The sequence below is a fragment of the Typopeltis vanoorti genome, chromosome 13, assembly GCF_054136105.1.
Source record: "Typopeltis vanoorti isolate ZY-2024b chromosome 13, IOZ_Tvanoo_1.0, whole genome shotgun sequence".
Taxonomy (NCBI): Eukaryota; Metazoa; Arthropoda; class Arachnida; order Uropygi; family Thelyphonidae; genus Typopeltis; species Typopeltis vanoorti.
In genome coordinates, this window is record NC_143561.1 from 116,053,964 (window position 1) to 116,076,224 (window position 22,261).

The following is a 22,261-nucleotide window of genomic DNA, read 5'->3' on the forward strand; positions in this document are numbered from 1 at the left end:
TGTAATGACTATAGAATGATCAGCCTAATGAGTCACGTTCTCAAAATGTTTCTGAAAATAATTCAAAAAAGAATATACAGAAAATATGAAGACACCGTCAGTGATATCCAATTCGGCTTTAGAAACGGCTTGGGAACAAGAGAGGCCCTTTTCTGTTCTCAGATCTCATTTCAAAAATGTATTGACCAAAACAAGGTAATATTCGTTTGCTTCATCGACTTCGAGAAAGCATTTGACAAAGTCCAACATGCTAAAATGATTGTACTATTAAAAAGAATTGGATTAGATGGTAAAGACATCAGGATCATTGAAAACTTATATTGGAACCAAAAGGCATCTGTTCAAGTTGATGACATTATTACAGACTTCATTAACATCAAACGAGGAGTAAGGCAAGGATGTGTGCTGTCACCTCTTCTTTTTAACATCTACTCAGAAGCCATATTTCAAAAAGTCTTGGAAGGAAGAAAGGAAGGGATTAGTGTAAATGGTGAAATCATCAGTAACATCCGACATGCCGATGATACAGCTCTTCTGGCTGACAATATTCAGGATCTTCAAAATCTTTTGGAGCTAATAAATGCAGAGAGTGAAAAAATGGGATTAAAAATAAATATCACCAAAACTAAATTCATGGTCATAAGTAAGAAACTAATTCTTAATTTAGCACTTTCTTTAAATAGGAAACAAATAGAAAGAGTGGCAAAGTTTAAATATCTCGGATGCTGGTTAAATGAAGATTGCAATCCAGAAATGGAAATAAAAGTTAGAATTGAAATAGCAAGAAAAAATTTTCTCTTGATGAAATCAACACTGTGTAACTGCAGTTTAAACTTAGAGCTTAGAGTACGCATGGTTAAATGCTATGTATGGTCTGTACTGCTGTACGGTGCAGAAACTGGACCTTGAAGACAACATCAATAAAAAGACTTGAAGCCTTTGAGATGTGGTTATACAGACGAATGTTAAAAATCCCATGGACAGCAAAAACGTCCAATCAGGAAGTACTGAAACAAATGGGGAAATCACGTGAACTTTTAGATACCATAAAAAGAAGGAAAACTGCATATCTTGGTCACCTACTTTGTAATGAAAAATATAAGATACTTCAATTGATTATAAAAGGGAAGATAAATGGAAGAAGAGGACAAGGAAGACGAAGAAAATCTTGGCTGGCAGATATCAGACAGTGGACTGGTATGAACTCTGAGAGACTACTCAGAATAGCTGAGAATCGCTCAAAATTTGCCAAGGTGGTCACCGACCTCCGATATGAGATTGCACTCAAAGAAGAAGAATCTTCTTGAATGGCAGGCAGTCTCAAGTAGAGTGAAGAGTGATGTGGGCTAATATTGAAATGGAGAATTGGACAATGAGACTTATTGGTGCCTATAGTCCCACAGAAGGTTCTACTAAGGTAAAAGTAGAGGAATTTTTTGATGCTTTAGAAAAAGCAACTGACATAATGAAAAAGGAAAAGTTGGTCCTTGTTGGGGATCTAAATAGCAGAGTAGGAAATGATTGTCAGACATACAAAAATATTTTGGAAAAATTTGGAGAAAAGAGCAAAGTCGATAATAATGGCAAATACCTGTTGGATTTCTGCTCAGGACATGGACTGGTTATTACTAACACCATGTTCCAACATAAAAATGTGCACAAAATCACATGGAGAGAAGAGGCAAGGAATAAGAAAAGTTTTATTGACTATGTTATTGTTGATAGTGATGTTTTCTCCCTGGTGCAGGACACCAGAGCGTACAGAGGATGTGAAATTGGATGCAATGACTATTTAGTCTTGAGCAGGATAAAATTGAAAAATTCATATTGAAAAGAATAACATATAAGAAAGTTTTAAAGCGAATAAAAGTTGAGCAGCTCTCAAATGTGAACTGTAGACTAAAATACACAAAGATTATTGAAAAAAAAAATGAAAGAGTTTGAGAACAAGAACCAAACCTTGAAGAAAACCCTGATTGATTCAGCCAGAGAGGCATGTGGTGAGGTTGTCTGCAAGATAGAAAAATCAGAACTCCATGGTGGACACAGGAAGTTAAAGAGGCAGTGAAGGAAAAGAAGAAAGCATATCAAAAGTTCCTGGCAAATAAGTCAGCTTGTGCTCTTAGAGAATACAGAGGCAAATGTAAGAAAGCTAAACACTGTGTAAAACTAGCTAAACAAAAGTCATGTGAGGACTTAGGCAAGAACATAGAAAATAAATATCAAGAAGGTGGTAAGATATTTTGGAGGTTGTTGAAAAAGCTTCAAAATAGAGGAAAGAGTGCTGTAAAAGGAGTTAGAGATGATAAAGGTGACATGAAAACAGGAGAAAAAGATATCCTTGAAGTATGGAGTAATTACTTTGAAAAATTGGTAAAGGAAACAAGCAGTGATAGCACAGTGGTAAAAAAACACTCAACAGGAATACAGATCTGTACTTGAAGTAGAAAAATCCATCAAAGGCTTGAAATGTGGAAAGGCAGCAGGAGTAGATGATATTCGACCAGAAATGCTGAAGTATGGTGGTATAAGAGTCTTACAGTGGCTGCACTGCATAGTTCAGAAAGCGTGAACAGAAGGACGAATTCCAGATGATTGGAGTAGAGCTCTAATAGTACCCATATATAAAAAGGGAAATAAAACTGAATGTGAGAATTAGAGAGGTATTTTCCTACTGAGTGTTCCTGGCAAGATCTATGCAAGTATACTTGAGAAACGGTTGAGAAGAATTGTGGAAGAAAAGCTTGGTGAAGAACAAGCTGAATTCAGGCCAAATAGATGCTGTCAGGATCAGCATCTTCACTTTAAGACAAATAGTTGAGAAAGGATGGGAATAAAACAAAGATCAGTATTTAAATTTTGTCGATATCTATATCGACAAAATTTAAATCTATATCGTTATCTATATGGATCACATTATGAAGGAAAGTGGTATTAAACATGAAAGCAGAATTGGAGATGTTAATATCAGCTCTTTGCTTTATGCGGACGATGTTATACTTCTAAATAAATCCACTACAAGTTTGCAAGATTCCTTGACTAAATTGAATAACTGTTGTAATAGATATGGTATGAAGGTCAGCATTAAAAAGACAAAAAAAAACAAGAAAAATAGGTAGAATTGTTGAAAACGTCAACTGTGTTGAGAACCTGTGGAACAAGTAAAACATTTCAACTACTTAGGCACGATTTTTAGTCAAGGTGGTAAATTAAATATGGAAATAGACAACAGAATCAACAAAGCTGGTATGGTAGGAAGTCAATTGAATAAATTCATATGGAATAAGAGAGAAATTAGTCGGAACAGTAAATGCTGTATACAAGACAGTGTTCAAACCAGTTTTAACCTATGGATCTGAGAGCTTGGTCAGAAGTAAAACACTTGACCAAAGACTAAGAGACCACAGATATGAGAGGCATGGACAGATGGCATCAATGGCAATCTCATATTAAAAATGAGGATATTAGGAAAGAACTTGACATTGTCAGCATCCAGGAATGCATTAGCAGACTAATCTCAGGTGGTATAGTCACTTAAATAGAATGGGTGAGGAAAGATTAGCAAAACAAGTGTTCTCTGCCAGGTTGGCATGAAAACAACCCAAAGGAAGACTGGTATAGGTGGATTGATACGGTACAAAGTGCCTTAGACGATAGAAATATAAGATATGATAATGCTGGAGTCTTGACAAGTAACAGATTGTTTTGGAGTAAAATTGTAGATAGGGAATTAGTAATGATGTAAATTTTTCATGTAGTACTATCATATCCTGTACACCCCTTGAGGGTATATGTCAAGAATTTGATGATGAGGAGGAGGAAGAACTGAAGTAATTCTGACTCACTGTTGGACAAGATTGCAAATATATCATCAACAGAACTGGAGAATATAGTGTCAAAGACTTTTTGCTAAATGCTCCATAAAATAATCAGCTAAGACTTGTGAGATAGGGCTGCACATTGTTGTTCCTTCAGTTTGTTTGAAGTGCCTTGTAAAATAGTCTGAATTCATGTTGAAAATAAATAGGTTGACAATGTCTTCTGGGAAATCAGATTAAAAAAGAAAGATGGAAATTTCAAAGGAAGATAGTTGGAAAATGTTTGATTCTTCTTTTGAACAGCCTTTGTACACTGGAGAATTTATGCATACATTTTTAGTGATGCATTTAGTGCAAATGTCTAGATCAGAAGAATGAAAAATTACCAAGATTATTCTTATATCTTACAATACAGGTACAAGAGTGGTTCTCTGAGTGTCATTTCATGGGAAAAGAAACTAACAGAAAATTGTGATCTGAATTACCTACAGGAAGTATGTATTGTCCATTAAAAATATTTGGAGAGTAATTAGGATTATTTGGTGTCCTGGGGATATGAACAATACTTATGGTTAATTCATATTTGAGAAGAGGATCCTGAAGTTTTTGGCAAGTTATTTTTCCACGTATAATTTGAGATTTTATTAATCGGTAATCCATTTAAAATAATCCAACTCTTCAAGTTGTGGCCACACACAGCATTGCTTCTCATATACCACCAGAGACTCTTTTTAGGTACACCTGCAGAATATTGGCAGGAAGATTATTCACTGACCAACCTGGCTCTTGCAACTGTTGTTTAGCAGCTGGTATATAGAACTCTTTTAAAGCTGTACTTTTAAAAAGAAGAAATGGTTTGTCTCTCCATGATGTCTGGTGTAACTCGTTGCACCAGAAGCCATGGCACAGTTGCAAGGACGTTTCAACATTTGCCGTTCAGTTGAAAAGACCTGAATCCAAACTCTATCCAGGATGTGAGGAACTTTTATAAAGTATATTGAGGGTCTCCAGTCATATAAAGATGAGTTGGCCTGGTCTCATGGATGTGAGAGGATTTTTTCTCTTGGAAATGTAAGTTTCTGACTAATAGCCTTAATTGCTTTGGTTGTAATTCAAAACCAACCCAGTGTATGCTAGTAGAAACATAGAAAATCACAGGAATTGTTCTGGGATCCAAACATGTGGATTGTTTGACTTACTAGTCTTGGATACATATGTTAATGTTAGCCTAAATACTTCTTGCTGCTAGTTTGATGTTTGTATTTTTCTCTCATCCAATATGGATTTATTCATTTGATGCTACCATGTTGTGCCAACCTTGCTTTTTTATTATCCCGTCCATGAAAAGTTGACCTGTAACATTTTAATACCATCAGTGTACTAGAGTGATAAAATTGGGAACCTTGTTCTAAAAATTAAGGCAGTAAAATAACTACATAAATACAATTAATCTAATAGTTTTGCCACTGAAAACCTTGAGGCTTCCTTCTGGATAAATGCAAAATCAGCAACTGTGAGCAAAATGCTCCCGAGCAAAGCTTGTAGGAACCATTACACTATAAATAATGCAAATGTGCAGTGATAAGAGTCAGCTGTTGTCCAACATTGTTTGTAAGTGGTTTGTTAAAACACTGAAATCTAGAATCTCAAAAGGATCTGATGAGAAATTTCCAAATGTCACTGAGGATCATTCCTAGGTTCTTATTAAGTATGTCATGCCAAAAGATGAGCATGGTAGATTCTTTTATATTGTGAAAGATGAAGTTGTTTAAGTAAGGCAGAGAGAGCTCTTGTTCCAGTCAGTGTCATAATGTGTGCAAAACTGGTCGAGGAAGTGACCTTCCTATAATGCACAACTATATGTCCAGAAGGAAGTATGGGGTGCTAAGGAACTTAATATGAAGTCAGCAACCTCAGTATACAAGTAGCCTAGGCAGGAAGCTGCTTCATGTGCAAGCTCTGGTTCCTTATGCTTGGGTAGAGGATTAAAACAAGAATATAATTTCTTGTCTATTATAATTTACTTGACAACTAAATCAAAAAATTTTCTACAGTGTCCTACAAAGCAGAGTAGTTAATATGCATATAATATTATGATATAACATTTTTTTAATAAATACTTTTTGTTTTTATGTGATTCCTATTGATGAAAGGGCAGTGGTATCACACTGGGCAATGAATTTCATCTTTCACTCAAAACAATTATCACCATCCATGCCTATGGTGGGATTCTGTTGGTTAGAGAGCAGATATGCTAATTACTCTGTGAACCAGATTAGCAAATATATGTTCTTGTATGTAAATAAAATGATTAATAATCTGAAAGATTCCTCTTAATATATTATTAAGAGTAATCTTTTATGATAAGCATTATAAAGATATAATGCTTATTCCTTATTTTCAATATAACATCTGACTTTTTACAGGTAAACAAAGACTTAAAAAAGCTTCTTGTAGCCTCAGTTGGAGAGGATATGCAGGCACGTGTTCAGTTTTTAAGTGAAGATAAAGCCAAATTAGCTCAGGATATTAGTCATTATACTCAGTGTCTTCTGGAGGACCATGAAGAACTAGAAAGACTTTCAATTCATTGTGATATATGGAGAAGTAAATTTTTGGCCAGTAGGTAAGTCTTAATTAATACCTTCAGGAATTCATCTTGTTAATTGATTTCTTTAAGTAAAAATATGAAACTTTGAATTGTGCAGGACAAAAGGTCTAATTCAAACTTAAATTAATACTGCATTTTGCATACTTTTTTTTTTTTTTTTGATATTTATTCTAGACAGAAAATGATAAGTAATCAGTGAAGAGTAGTTTTGTAACACCCAATTAGAGAAAAATGGGAGTATTCAGTTTATAGATAATGTACTCGAATTGTATTATCCCACGTCATTACAACATCAATGTGATCACTCTGGCATTTATATGAAAAAAAATATATATTCCTTCTGGAAATTTTTACTTTTCCATTATGTTTGATCATTCAATCATTACTCTAATTGGCATTCATTTGCTAAAATGTTTTGTTATCTCTTGTCATTTTTCTAAGCATAGTAGTTGAGTCTTTGTCCAAATGCTTCTGCATCAAAGAATAATAAATTCTCAGTATTAAAAATGTCATAATCCTGGTGGGGGGGGGTGCTTAAGGGTCAAAGCTGTATAACTGAGAGGAGACCTCCACATAGCCTTTAAAGGAATGCGGAGAACCGACCAGGGCTTCTGACCTAATGTCCAATCCTCACCTTCTCGTGGTGCACCCTGTTGGGTATCTACTTGGATACTGAACGAACAAGGATGGGCTGGCAATTTGGGATTTAGCCGACCAAATTGTATTCTTATTGGTTAAACCAAAATAAAAAAACGATGGTACAACATGACAAAATTTCATGCCGGCTGGGGCGTCACCTGGTTAAACAAGGCCCCCGTTGTTTTTGCCAGGGAACCAGGGTGAACAGCGAAAAGCCAGCTACTGGAACAAATCTGAAAACACACCCCGACTCAACATCACCAGAGTTAAAGATCGGTACTATCAACATAGGAAGCCTGAATGGCAAAGAAATGGAAATAGCTGAGGAATTAGATAACTATCAGATCGACATAATAGGGGTGACTGAAACAAAAAAGACAAAAACTGGTGAGATCTTCCTGAGCAATAAAAAAAAAATGTTATATTCAGGCAATGACAATCAAAGAAAAGAAGGAGTAGCCATAGTATTCAACACAAAATACGAGGCTAATCTTCTTGAATAGCAGTCAGTCACAAGTAGATATGAGAATGGGGAACTGGACAATGAGACTTATTTGTGCCTATGGTCCCACAGAAGGTTCTACTAAGGTAGAAGTGGAGGAATTTTTTCATTGTGTCAGTTGCCTTTAGAAAAAGCAACTGACACAATGAAAAAGGAAAAGTTGGTCCTTGTTGGGGATCTAAATAGCAGAGTAGGAAATGATTGTGAGATATACAGAAATATTTTTGGAAAATTTGGAGAAAAGAGCAAAGCTAATAATAATGGCAAATATCTGTTGGATTTCTGCTCAGGACATGGACTGGTTATTACTAACACCATGTTCCAACATAAAAATGTGCACAAAATCACATGGAGAGAAGAGGCAAGGAATAAGAAAAGTTTTATTGACTATGTTATTGTTGATAGTGATGTTTTCTCCCTGGTGCAGGACACCAGAGCGTACAGAGGATGTGAAATTGGATGCAATGACTATTTAGTCTTGAGCAGGATAAAATTGAAAAATTCATATTGAAAAGAATAACATATAAGAAAGCTGGTATAGGAAGTCAAATGAATAAATTAATATGGAATAAGAGAGAAATTAGTATTAACACTAAATTAGCTGCATACAAGACTGTGTTCAAACCAGTTTTAATTTATGGATCTGAGAGCTGGGTCAGAAGTAAAACACTTGACCAAAGACTAGAGACCGCAGGTATGAAATTCCTGAGAAAGATTAGAGGCGTGAACAGATGGCATCAATGGCAATATCATATTAAAAACGAGGATATTAGGAAAGAACTTTAATTCTGACCCAACTCTCAGATCCATAAGTCAGCATCCAGGAATGCGTTAGCAGAGCTAGTCTCAGGTGGTATGGTCACTTAAACAGAATGGATGAAGAAAGATTAGCAAAACAAGTGTTCTCTGCCAGGTTGGCAGCAAAACGACCCAGAGGGAGACCAAGATATAGGTGGATTGATACGGTACAAAGTACCTTAGACGATGGAAATATAAGATCTGATAATGTTGGAGTCTTGACAAGTAACAGACTGATTTGGAGGAAAATTGTAGATAGGAAGTTAGTAATGATGTAATTTTTTTCATGTAGTACTATCATATCCTGTACACCCCTTGAGGGTACATGGCAGGAATTTGATGATGATGATGATGATAATCCTGGGTTGAAATCACTGGTTTGCGATTTTTGTTATGAGATCAAAACATTCAAAGGAAAGTTTAGGAAGATAAGCTAAATGCATATTTAACTTATTAGCTCGTGTATTTTTATTTTTGTATTAAAATAGAATGGATACAATATTATGTAACAATTGAAGAAAACATTTTCTTACTTATGAATCTCAAGTATATAAATAAAAAGTCTCAGTTGGTATAGAGAAAGGAAGCCCTGGATTCAAATCCTCTCCAGGATAAAGAATTTTTACTAGGGCTCTTCACATGAAAGTGAGTTAGCCGATTTCATATAGAGAAGATGGGTTTTTATCCTCCTGCAAATATAAAAATATTTCACATTGGAGAAATGCAAAAGAACTGGAAAATTACATGTGTACATAACTGGCATCATTGAAACAAAGACCTTTAATAAGTATAGGATGTTATGTTTAGGCCATAATGATCAACGAATGGAAGGAATAGCGATAGCATTAAAATCAAACATAAAGATAATTCCATCGAGAAATTTATGTGGGCAAACTTGGAAATTGGAAATGGATAATGGATAATGAAACTTATTTGTGCCTGTGATTCCACAAAAGGATCTCCTAAGGAAGAAGTAGAGGAATTTTTTGAGTCACTAGAGCATGCAGCTGACATGAAGAAAATGGAAAAAGTGATACTTGTTGATCTAAACAGCAGAGTTGGAGTTTTTTTCACCAGCCATATAAAAATATTTTGGGAAACATTGGAGAAAATGGCAAGGCTAATAATAATCATTAATTGACTTAAAGAATTCAGAATGTACAATAAAATATAAATTAAACTAAACTTTAGTATATATTCATATATATTAAATATATTATAAATAAATTAATATATATAATAATATATATCCAATACTTAGTACTATATTAAAGTTTAATTTAATTTATATTCTATTGTACATTGTTGTTCAATTAATACAGCGTATAAGCCTTTCTATGAGAACTAATAATAATCATAAGTATCTGCTGCATTTTTATTAAGAACATGAACTAGTCATTACTAACACTATGTTCTAACATAAAGATGTGGACAGAATACACAAGAAATAAAGTCTCACTGACATGTTATTGTGGATAGTGATATATCTTCATGCTGGTTCAGGATGCAAATGTATAAGAGAATTTGAAATCAGAAGTGACCATTACTTCTGATTTCAAAAGTAATGGTACTAAGCAGGATAAAAATGGATATTATATTTAAAAGAACAATATATAAGAAAATTTTAAGAAGAATTAAAGTTGATCAGGTAAACTGTAGACCCGGCTATACAAACATTATTAAAGAAAGAATGAAACAGTTTGAAAACAAGAACCAAACCTTGGAGGCAAGGCAGCAAACACCTAAGAAAATGCTAATTCAGCTAGGGAGGCAACTGTCTGCAAGGATAGAAAAATAATGCCATGTTCGACAAAAGAAGTTCCTAGCCAATAAGTTAGTAAATGCCCTAAAAGAATACAGAGAAAAATGTAAGCTATGTGTGAAAGTAGCTAAACAAAGCTCATGGGAAAACTTTGTAAGAATATAGAAGGTAAATACAGGGTGGGCCAAAAGTCACGAAGGGGTCTGAAGTTTTAATAACTTTTTTAATTTTTTTTTTTTCTTTACAGATTTTATAAGAAGACCTTGGAGATTAACCATGGAAAAATTCACGACCGAACAGTGAACACAAATTGTGAAATTTTATTATCAAAACCAAGGATCAATAATTCTGACCCAATGAGCATATCGTCACCATTACAGCATGAATAATTCTATAAGCAAATCAATGATTAGACGTTTGATCGGTCATTTTGAGATACAGGGTTCAGTAAACGACCATCCACGAACAGGCGGACCATGCTTGGATAGGAATGAAGCCACAGCTGAGCATGTAAGGGAGAGTGTTTCAGAAGACCAGAGCACACGAACTTGAAGGCTGTCTGGACTGGTTGGAGTCTCTCTGACATCACTCCAGCATATTCTGACAACCTTGAGCCAGATTATGCCCACAGAATTTCATGAATTAGCAAGGAGAGATCCCGAATTTATCCACAAGCTGATAATGTCAGATGCATATTTTCATTTGAATGGTTTCATTAACAAACAAAACTGCATGATTTCGGGGTTTGGAAAATCCTAGGGCAAATTCACCGAAGGGAATTGCACCCCCTTAAGTGTATGGTCTGGTGAAGAAGTGATCAGACCTTACTTTTTTGAAGACCACATTGCGAACCCTGTCAATGTTACAGGAGATTAATATTGGTCTATGATCAAAAATTTCTACTCCCAGCAGTTCAAACATGATAAGCATGATGTGATTCAAACAGGATGAAGTGACAGCTCACACAGCAAGGACCACAATCCAACTGCTCAGGCAAATTTTTAAGGGAAGAATAATTTCATGTGGTTGCGACATAAGTTGGCCATCGCGTTCTCCAGATCTGACATTTCCTGATTTCTTCCTATGGGGCTATCTCAAAGAAAACGTTTATGTTAACAAGCCTCAGACATTCCAACCACTGAAGAACGATATTCTGGCTGAAATCGGAGCACTGAAACCCGTAACACTAAGAGGTGTCATGAAAAATGCCTTAGAAAGGAAAATAGATGCCATTTACAAGATCTGATTTTTCACACCTAGTGTAAATTTATTTCCTATATATACTGTATAAGTTTCAGTAAGGAAATACCGTGAGTAGACATATTACTAATTATTATAATAATGGAATTAACTCATGTAAATTATTCTTTATTCGTAGAATTTTCACCTGAGTATCACAGGCATCATCAGTACAAGTACAAGGCTAATTAAGTAGCTAAGTTAAATTTCCTAAATTTATTTAATTTTTATTATTTTAATTATTTAAATTTAATTATTAAATAATAATTTTAAAAAAAATTAATTTTATAATTGAATAATTAAATAAATAAATAAATTTAGGAAATTTAACTTAGCTACTTAGGTGACGCTTTGTGAATATAAGTTATTGTTTAATTAGCCTTGTACCTGTACTGATGATGCCTGTGATACTCAGGTGAGAATTCTACGAATAAAGAATAATTTACGTGAGATATGATGCTATGATATTGAAACCCCTTCGTAACTTTTGGCCCACCCTGTATAAGGAAGGCAGCAAAATGTTCTGGAATCTATTGAAAAGCTTAAAAATGGGGGAAATAGTGCTGCAAAAAGAATCAAAGATGATAAAATTAGCATAAAAACTGAAGATAAGGCTATCCTAGATATCTGGGGCAATTACTTTAAATGAGAGTTAAATGAACTAAGCAATGATAGAACTGTAGTAGAAAATTTTCAAGAGAAATTCAGATGGGAGGACATAAAGTTTTGCAATGGCTACACTGCATAATTCAGAGGGCCTGATCAGAAGGTGAAATTCCATATGATTGGAGTAGAATTCTCATAGTACCATCTATAAAAAAAAAATTAAAAAAAAAAAAAGGGAATAAAGGGTGAATGTGAGAATTACAGAGGAATTTCTCTACTAAGTGTTTCAAGTAAGATTTATGCAAGCATACTTGAAAAGAGATTGAGAAAGAGAAACTTGGAGAAGAATAAGCTGGGTTTAGGCCAAATAGTGGTTGTCAAGATCAGATTTTCACTTTACAACAAATAGTTCAGAAATCATGGGAGTATGGCAAGGATCTGTACTAAGTTTTGTAGATTTGGATAGGGCATATGACAAGGTGCCTAAGAAAGAACTTTTCAAAACACTACAATTATATGAGGGTGGGGGTAAATGAAATATTATACAGGGCACTGCATTGCCTATATTTAAGCTATAAGTCAGAAGTTGGAATTGGAGGAAGATGGTTTGATGTAAAATTGGGTATAAGATAAGGATGCACTATTTCCACTCTTATTCATCTTCTACATGTGTGACATTAAACCTGATTAGAATTGGAGGTATCAGACTTAGCCCTTTGCTTTATGCAGATGATGTTGTATTCTTAAACACATGCAGTGTAAGTTTCCAGGATTCTCTAAATTGAATAATATCTGTGACAAATTTGTATGAAAATTAGCAATAAAAAGACCAAAACTATGAAAATAGACAGGAACATATGAACTGCATTCTGAATGGGGAGAGCTCTTATAGAAAAGCAAATATTTCAGCTATTTAGGCACAGATTTTAGTGAAGGTAGCAAGTTAAATCTGGAAATATACAATAAGCAAAGCTAGTATGGAGGGGAGTAAATGTATATTAGCCAAAAAACCAAACTAGCAAACCAGTTTTAAGTTATGGATCTGACAGTTGGGTTAGAAATAAAGCACTTGATCAAAGACTAGAAACCACAAGTATGAGGGTTTTGAGAAAACTTAGAGGAGTGAACCAATGGCATCATATTACAGGTCGGGTTACAGGTGGGAAAGCTATACTGAGGCATGACTCATGGCCATGCGTTGTCAAAAAGTTATAATCAATTTAAAATCTTTGGGGGTCTGTGACACCCTATCTTGCTAATGGTGGGTTAAAAATGAAGTTATTAGAAAGGAACTGGACATTGTCAGCAGAGTATGTCTAAGGTGGTATGGCCATTTAAATAGAATGGGTGGGGAATGGTTAGCAAATCAGGTGTTTGATACCAAGATTGTAAGAAAAAAGATCCAGAAGAAGACCATTGTGTAGGTAGATTGATTCAGTCAGAAATGCCTTAGGAGAATGAAATGTTAGATATGACAATATTGGAGTGCTGACAGTCTCAGGCAGCAGTGATACATCAGTAACGTCCTGTTTCGTTTTCAAATGTTTGATTGATTAGTAAACATTCTAAACCAAAATACTGATATCTCTTTTATAAGCTGATATGGTATTTATATCAAAATAATTTCTTAATTTATGATAATCACAGTTTGTTTTATTAGCAAAAAATATTGTAATTTGTCTGATACAGTTATCTTTGATATAAATTATTTGAATTTAAAAAAAAAGTGCAGGTGTGTTACATAGGCATTTAACCTTTTTTGAGGGGAACTTATTCAACCTGCTGATGTTTCAGATTATATATTTTCAAAACCATTCACAATATAATTAAAAAATATAAATCGCTTGTGGAGAATGCTCCACATTTTCTTTGTCCACTCTGCTGTACAGTTCATCACAGTATTCTTTCCATCTGTTTTTGATTTCCAACTCTTCTGTTAGTAATGATCCATACCTGTCTTTGATGACATTCAATTTAGGCTTAAACTTGTGCTTTAAGTCACGAACTAAATGAATGGCTAAAACAACAGTCAGGGACCTCTAAAATCTGGAAGGATGGATCTATCTCCATGGGAACAAAGTTGAGGATTTTGGATGCAGTTTTTTTCCAACAGCAACTTATGGATGCAAGACTTTCAACCTAAAGAAGTCAGATAAGAAACAGATATCTGCTTTTGATATGTGGTGTTGCAGAAGGCTGTTGAGGATATCATATACTGGAAGGCATACAAATGAATGGGTGTTAGAAAATATCAGTAGAACTTTGAGGCTCCTTAAGGATATTGACAGAAGAAAATTAAAATATTTTGGACACATAGAAAGGATGGAAGGAGGGCTTCTCAGAACAGTAATAGAAGGTAAAGTTCCTGGAAAAAGAGGTAGGGTAGACCAATGAGATGAATGGATGGCGTGTGTGGAGTGACTGATCTTCAAAGAGGTGAGGCTGCCAGTAAAGCAAACAACAGGACTACATGGCAAGGCCTGGTGTGGAACATCACCGAGCATCGGAGTGACCATACGGCATCTGTAGATGTCCAGTGAACATAGTATAGTTCACCTACCGTTTGTAGGTCCCTGCTTCGCATCTTTCCAAGAATAGTCGATTCATGCTGAAGGGAAGAAAGAAATGAAGGTCGTCCGAATTGGTGGCCAACACGCGAAATCACGTGCTTTATAGGTAAAATTTTCGAACTGTTATACAAGCAACATAGTTAACTACAATAATCATAAAAGAGAAGTTAATTTTCTGACCGGTAATAATAAACAACTCGTCCCACAATACGGACTGATTACCCTATTATCAGAATGGATTCTCCTTTTTCTAAGATGCGCAGAAGTGTTGAAGGATCTCTAATCGGTGGGCGAACTATAGTAGTAGTGGAGAATGTACTCCTACTTCTACTACTATTTTACACTAAAGATGTATATTTACTTCAGATATGTCACATATCTAAATTAGCAGTAAATGTATTTTTTAAATGTGCAGTGATTTCTTCTTTTGTACTGCAAGAAAATACCAAATAATAATAAAATATATATATATATATTTTTTTTATTTTATTGAGTGATAATTTTCAATACTTATCTAATACAATATCAGAAAAGAAGAAAACATCAACCTATCAAAACTAAAAGATAGCTCAAGCAGAAGTAGATTTTTAGAACAGATGTGCTTGAAATTTAAATCTTCCAGAACATCAGAAAATACTGGAAAGAAGGAAAAGAAACAGTGTTATCAATTGCAAAAGCCACTCTAGGTACAAAACCCAAAATAAACAAACAGTGGATAACCCAAGAAATGGTAGCTACAATTGAAGAGAAAAGAGAGGCCAAGATACTTGTAAACCAGCAAAACAATGAAGAGAATAGAGAAAAATACAGAGCACTAAAAATTAAATTGATAACCTATGCAAAAAGCCAACAAAACAACCTAAAAATCTTCCATGATACTGTAAGAGAAATTACAAAGGAATTCTCAGCAAAAGCAGTAACAATGATAAACAACAAGGGAATATTGAGGATATAAGAAAAATCTGGTCAAACCATTTTAAGACTATCTTCCACCAAGGAAAGAAAACTACAATACCAACAATAGAAGAAAATAATGACCACCCAAAAATTTTACAAGAAGAAGTTAGATACGAAATAAAACAGATGAAAAGCAATAAAGCACCAGGCATTGATACTATCCCTACTGAACTGTGGTCATATGGAGGCAGCATATCAATAGAATATTTAACAACCCTATTCAATAAAATACTACAAACAGGAGAGATCCCAGATGACTGGAGAACTGGAAAGGAGACAAAAAAGTCTGCAGAAATTACAGACCAATCAATTTACTCTCTCACACCTATAAAATATTCGTAAGAATTATACAAAATAGACTAAAAAAAACACCTATAAAGAAATGATAGGCATAGAACAAGCTGGTTTCTGAGGAAACTATTCAACAGTAGAGCAAATCTTCACATTGTATCAAGTAGCAGAGTCCACAAAACAACAATATATATATATATATATATATATTGTTGTTGTTTTGTGGACTTTAAACAAGTTTTTGATAGCATCAACAGAGAAATACTTCTTAAAATTCTACTAGAAAAAGCAATAGACAAATATATAATACAGTTTCTGATAAAATATTACTCAAAGGCAAATGCAATAATTAAAAAGGACACACTCACAACAGAACCCATAAAGATCCAAAAAGGTGTAATGCAAGGATGCCCATTATCCCCATGCCTATTCAACATATATCTAGAAGTAGTTGTAAAGGAGGCAATAGACAATGAGCCTGGAATCAATGTCAATAATTTAAACATAAATAATATCAAATATGCGGATGATCTCGTCCTTATTGTAAGAACCCCAAATGAACTACAAAAGTTGATAAACAAGCTAAACGAAACCTGTAAAACATATGGCATGTATACAAAAGACAAAAGTGATGAAAATAGGGAGGAACGAAACTACCATCTCAGCCACCTTAAATAGAGAACAAATAGAACAAGTAGACAACTTCATATATCTTGGATCAAAACTAACAGAAACAATAGATGAACTCAAAACAATCAAACACAGAATAGTGATAGGATGGACCACCATGGGAAAATTACAGAAAATCTCGAAAACAAACAAGATATCTAAGCTAGCCAAAATCAAATTATATGAAACAATAATTATACCAGCAGTCATCTATGGAGCAGAAGCGTGGACAGTTAAGAAAAGAGAGGAGAAAAAACTGCTGCCATTTGAAATGAAATGCTTAAGAAAAATAAATAGAACAAGTTGGATAGAAAAGAAAACAAACATCACAGTCAGACAAGAATTATTATATAAAAAGACAATAATAGAAAAAATTAGAAAACAACAACTGAGGTGGTTTGGCCACATTGTACGCATGGATGCAAACAGACTTCCTAACATGCTAATCAATACTTTTCCAACTGAAAAAAGAAGACCCGGAAGACCAAGAATTACCTGGCTGAAATTAATAAAGAACATCTCGGGATGCAGAACATATAATGGAACTTTTTCGAACAGCAAGGAATAGAGAAGACTGGAAGATCCTGCTCAAGAGAAGATTCAACCCGTCATCTTTCTTTGGTTATCTTTTTTTTTTTTTTCTCAAAAAATTATGCACAAGATTATTTTCTTGCTGTTTTTTGCCAACTGGATAACAGAATGACTTTGTTAATATGACATATTACACATAGAGATTAGCAAATACTTGATTTGTTTCATAACTATTTGTTTCAATTCATAATGCACGAATCTTGGAAATGAGGAAAGAACTTATGAAAGAATTAAACCAAGAATCAGTAATAGAAAAAATTAAAAAATATAAACATAAATGGATGGAACACATTCAAAGAATGAAAATAGAAAGATTATCAAAACAAGCCTTAAAGTACAAGCCATTAGGAAAAAGAAAACCAGGACGTCGTCCCCTTAAAAGATTCAACGATGACTTCTAAGGCCGGAACAAGCCGTGCTAGGCCTAAATCCTTGATATGCATGATGATGATGATGACATTTTTTTATTTATACTAGATGTATTTCCTTGCAAAATCTACAGGACAGTAGTAAGACCAGCTATGATATATGCTATGGAAACTGTGGCCCTGAGGAAAAATAACATCAGCAGCAGTGATCAGAATGCTTAGGTAGATGTGCAATGTGACCAGAAAGGATCATCTGAGAAATGACTATGTAAGGGGAACGGTGAAAGTTATGAACTTAGGAGCGAAGTACAGGAAGCAAGGTTGAGATGGTTTGGTCATGTGATGGGGAGGAAGGACAAGTATGTGGGAAGAAAGGTCATGCAGATGGATGTGCAGGAGAAGAGGAAGCGCAGGCAGTCAAAGAAGAGATGGAGGAGGACTTGAGGATGAAGAACTTGGATGTGGTTACAGCCCAAGACAGGAGGATGTGGAGGAGACTCACTAAAAACAGCGACCCTACTGAAGTGGGATAAGCTGCAGAAGAAGAGTTTTGCTGTGTGTATAGCTAATAGCATCTTCAGGAGGTTGCTTAACATAAGTAAAAACTAATAAAAAAGTAAACGTTTTCCAACAGACTGAAATGATAGTTTAATCACGAGTATCATCAGAGACTGCATGTTACATTCCTAATAATACTTGGGATTAAACTATCATTCCAGTCTTTTCAGTTTATAGATATTAGTGGCTGTTGGAAAACGTTTATTTTTTGTTGGCTTTTGCTTATGTTAAGAAACCTTCTGAAGATGCTGTTAGTCATACAGACAGTGAAATACATCTGGTATTAATATTAAAAAAAAATGTGTTCAAACCTGGTTGTTAATTATAATTTTGTTTTGTGTTTTCTTGCAAAAAAAAAACTTTAGATCAGATCTCTTTTTGAACTGACTTTTACCCTTAGTCTTTCCTAACATAATCTCATCACTCTTCTAGAGCATGCTCAGTTTCCAGAAAACTTGGCATTCTCTTTCACTCAAGTTGTTACTTTTTATCTGAAAATTCTTTATGCAGTTCAGCTACGGTGTCACCCAATTAAACAAGGCCCTGTTGTTTTCATCAGGGCACAGTGCAAAGTCAGCTACTGGAACAAATCCCACCTCAACATCAGTACTATCAATGGAAAAGAACCAGATCAACATAATAGGTGTGACTGAATCAAAGAAAACAAAAAACAGGTGAGATATTTCTAAGCAACAACTACAAAATGAGTAGCAGTAGTATTCAATACTAAATATGAAGATAATCTTGAATGGCAGCCAATATCAATTAGAGTGATGTGGACAAATATCAGAATGGAGAATTGGACAGTGTGACTCATTTGTGGTTATAGTCTCACAAAAGGTTCTACCAAGCAAGGAAGAAATGGAGGAATTTTTTTTGGGGGGGGATTATGATCGTGATCATCATCATCTCTTTCCCGAATATAATAATAAAATAAACAACTTCCTAAGTTGTTTATTTTATTATTATATTCATCATAAATGCAAACTTGCATATAGATTATAGAATGATAAGAATTTTGTTTCCCCCCCCCCACATCAACTCAGGACACAAGTAATACCACAACTGTAAATTATTAGCAATTCATTTGCCCTAAGTATTTCTATTCACATGTATTCTTTCCATTTATTATATGTACCAGTTATTCTGACGTGGTTCATGTCTCATTAATGTCAGTCCACATATAACTTTTAGTCATTTAAATAGACCAATTAAATATAGGATTTCCCTTACTTAATGGTTTAAAATATATATCCTGAGACAAACACATTCTTCCTCCCTTCCATTTAGTTCGGGTATCATTTGAAGCACATGCCATAATATTTTTGACATCCTGTCCGATATACACACAGGGACATTTTTGTGTCTCATCACGTACAGTAGCATATTACAATTTGCCCCTGCCTGGTATCAATGTGTTACTACTCAAGAATGTATAAAATCTAAGATATTAGCATAGGCATTGAGATACATTTGGGGATGAAAGATCAGCAAAATAAGCAAGTGAATGTAGTTCCAGTTTGGAAGAAAGTTGTTGATAGAAGTAATGAGTTTAATATCATATTTGGCACAACTCTTGAGGGTATATACACCTGAAAGTTTTTAAATTCTCAGAGTAATAAGCAACATCTCAACTCTGACTTTGCAACAAAAGATCCTAAATGCTGTTTCACTTAAAGGGCAATATATACTATGAATTTAGGCTCAAAATTTATCATGTGATAGAGCATTTGTTTTTTTGCTGAAACCCAAAAAAAATTTTTTTTAATTAAAAAAAAAAACACGAAAATAAATCTAACTTATGCTGTTCACTATTCATATCACTAAATACACCTAACAAATAATTACAGTAATAGTAAGCCTGAACTGTGTCTTAATAACTGATGAATCCCCACCACACAGTTTTGCCATATTGTATTTTCCTCTTTCACTGAAGTTTTTTTTTTTTTTTTTTAGAAACTACATATATAACAAGTTATGAATGTCTATATGCTCCTGGGATCCCCTACAAGTTTTCTTGGAACTGCAGAGTTATGTTGAACACATATTGAGAAATACTGCTCTATTACTGTGAAAGAAAGTATGCAAGCTACTCTTACTTCATGTATTTTTTTACTGTTTTAACATTTTGAAGTGTCCCAATATTCTTGATTACTAGACATCTGTTATCATTGTATTGTTGCTATGTACTCTCAAGCAGTATACAGGATGCTATAATAATACTACATGATTTAGTTTGCATTATTACTAATCTTCGTAGCAACCAACTAAATAAACACACACGTAAAATCGCAGTAATAAGTTTTTTTAATATGCAACGTTTAGTCTCCAAATTAACCTATTGTTTGTCAGGACTTCAGTATTATCATTTTGGTCTTTTAGAGTTGATTAATGCAGTCAATCAACTGGAAATATCTGTATTTTAGTCTTTTTCTTGGCATGAGACAACACCTGTTTTCCTAACTATGGACACTATCATTATTGTGTGATTAAGAAAAATAAGGATTGCATGGCGGTATTTAGTTTTTATTATAAACTTGAATTTTCTGTCAGGGGAAAGATTTATCCATATCTCATAACCAGTCAGTTTGTTAAAACAGATTAGATTAAATATTTATGTAGTAGTAATAGCATTTTCAGTTTGTACATAATTTAAATAATTTCCATTTGGAAATACAAAGAGTCAAAAAAAAAAATATTTTTTACCTCATAGTTTGATGGTAGATGAATTAGCAGAGTGGAAAGCAAGGCTATCTCACAAGTATGAAGAGACCCTTGAAGTTATACAACTTCTGCTTAGAGAGCACAGAGAAATTCAAGAACAACTTCTGCCAACTTTTAGGTAATATTAAGTTATAGAGTACTGTAGGTTTATTTTAAAGAAAGATTTGTATTAAGTGTTTTAATTGCAAGATTTCCTTCAAAATGACTGTTGATTTTAAATACAGTATTTATTTAAGAAAGTACTGTTGTAAAATATATCATTTTCTTTTCATTTTGTTGTTGTTCTTTTGGGTTTTCGTTATTTCAATTGCTCTATCATAAATGTTTTTACTCTACTCACTTATTACTTAATTTCGTAAATTCCTTTATTTAGTCTTATCTTTATCTTGCTACTCTATTTACCCTAATTCTTAAGTTCTACCTTCGGTATTTCTTCCTTATGCTGGAGATCTCTAGAAATTTATTATTTATTTATGACTACTCCACTAAAGTTCTCCTAATGGCAAAAGAAGGCATTCGTATCCCCAGTAGATTCTAATTAATCAGTTATGTATCTTTTCTTGACCTAGGTTTGCAGTCATGGCTTCAAATGTGTTCTCTATCTTAACTAACTTCTTATCTTATGGTTCCCGCTTACAGGATCGAATTAAGTTTTTTGGATCAGTGCATTGCAAAAGATAAATCAGAACACTTTTGTATAATAATAAACAAGCATATTTAATGACTAATTGAATAATTGTTCACAATACATAAAATCAGGGGAGATCACCCTCAAAAATCTCAGTTTCAATCATGCAATTAAGTGTAATACTTAAGGTATCCTCTCATATTCACTCACTTAATTCTCAACAACCAAATTTACGTCACAAATAATTACATTTACATACAGATATTATGGGTGCGTACAATTACCATATTTCAGTTTCAATTATGCACCTTATATAACTCTCAAAGTAATCTCTCATAACCAGTTAACTAAATATTAATAATCACATCAGCAGAATTCTTAACTCCGAGCTTAATCAATCTTACGACATAAATATCAGGTAAACACACTAATATAGAATTATCACAAATACCTATAGTTATCAATCTAATCACTTAGCCAAAATTGCCTTTCGGGAAATTAACTGCGCTCAGTTTCATATCTGTTTATAGTTACACACCTCCTCTAGCATTATTCAATAAGTTATTATTGCCTTATTCTAAATATCTTATCAGTTCATTAGGGGATTCTCTTACATCACAAAAATTAAACGAATAGATACTCACATGGGTTTCTTCCTGCCTTGTGTATACCTTCCTTCTCTGCTCGATTTGGCGTTTCAAGGTTCCCTCTCTGCTCCATGTTTTGGAATTCTTCCTTCGGAGTCACAGAGCAGCGATGAGTTGTCGCGTTAGCTAGCAGGATACAAGGGGAGATTTTCTGGCATCTTGAATGACCTGATGAAGAACTATGGCAGTTGGAGCATGCACGGACTCGATAGAGCAGCAGAGCTTTAGGACCAACTCGACTAGATTTCTCCTTATTTGATCGCCTCTGGATACCCTCTACTGT

General features: G+C 34.1%; 1 protein-coding gene across 2 annotated transcripts in view; it reads left to right on the forward strand.

The window, feature by feature from the left end:
- LOC150100488 (golgin-45) overlaps positions 1 to 22,261 on the forward strand; it is a 118,733-nt gene that overhangs the window by 76,261 nt on the left and 20,211 nt on the right. For both annotated transcript variants that reach the window (XM_090402781.1, XM_090402780.1), the window contains exons 4-5: positions 6,245 to 6,444; positions 20,693 to 20,821. In XM_090402781.1, the coding sequence (XP_090258907.1) occupies positions 6,245 to 6,444; positions 20,693 to 20,821 (329 nt within the window). The remainder of the gene's footprint in view (positions 1 to 6,244; positions 6,445 to 20,692; positions 20,822 to 22,261) is intronic.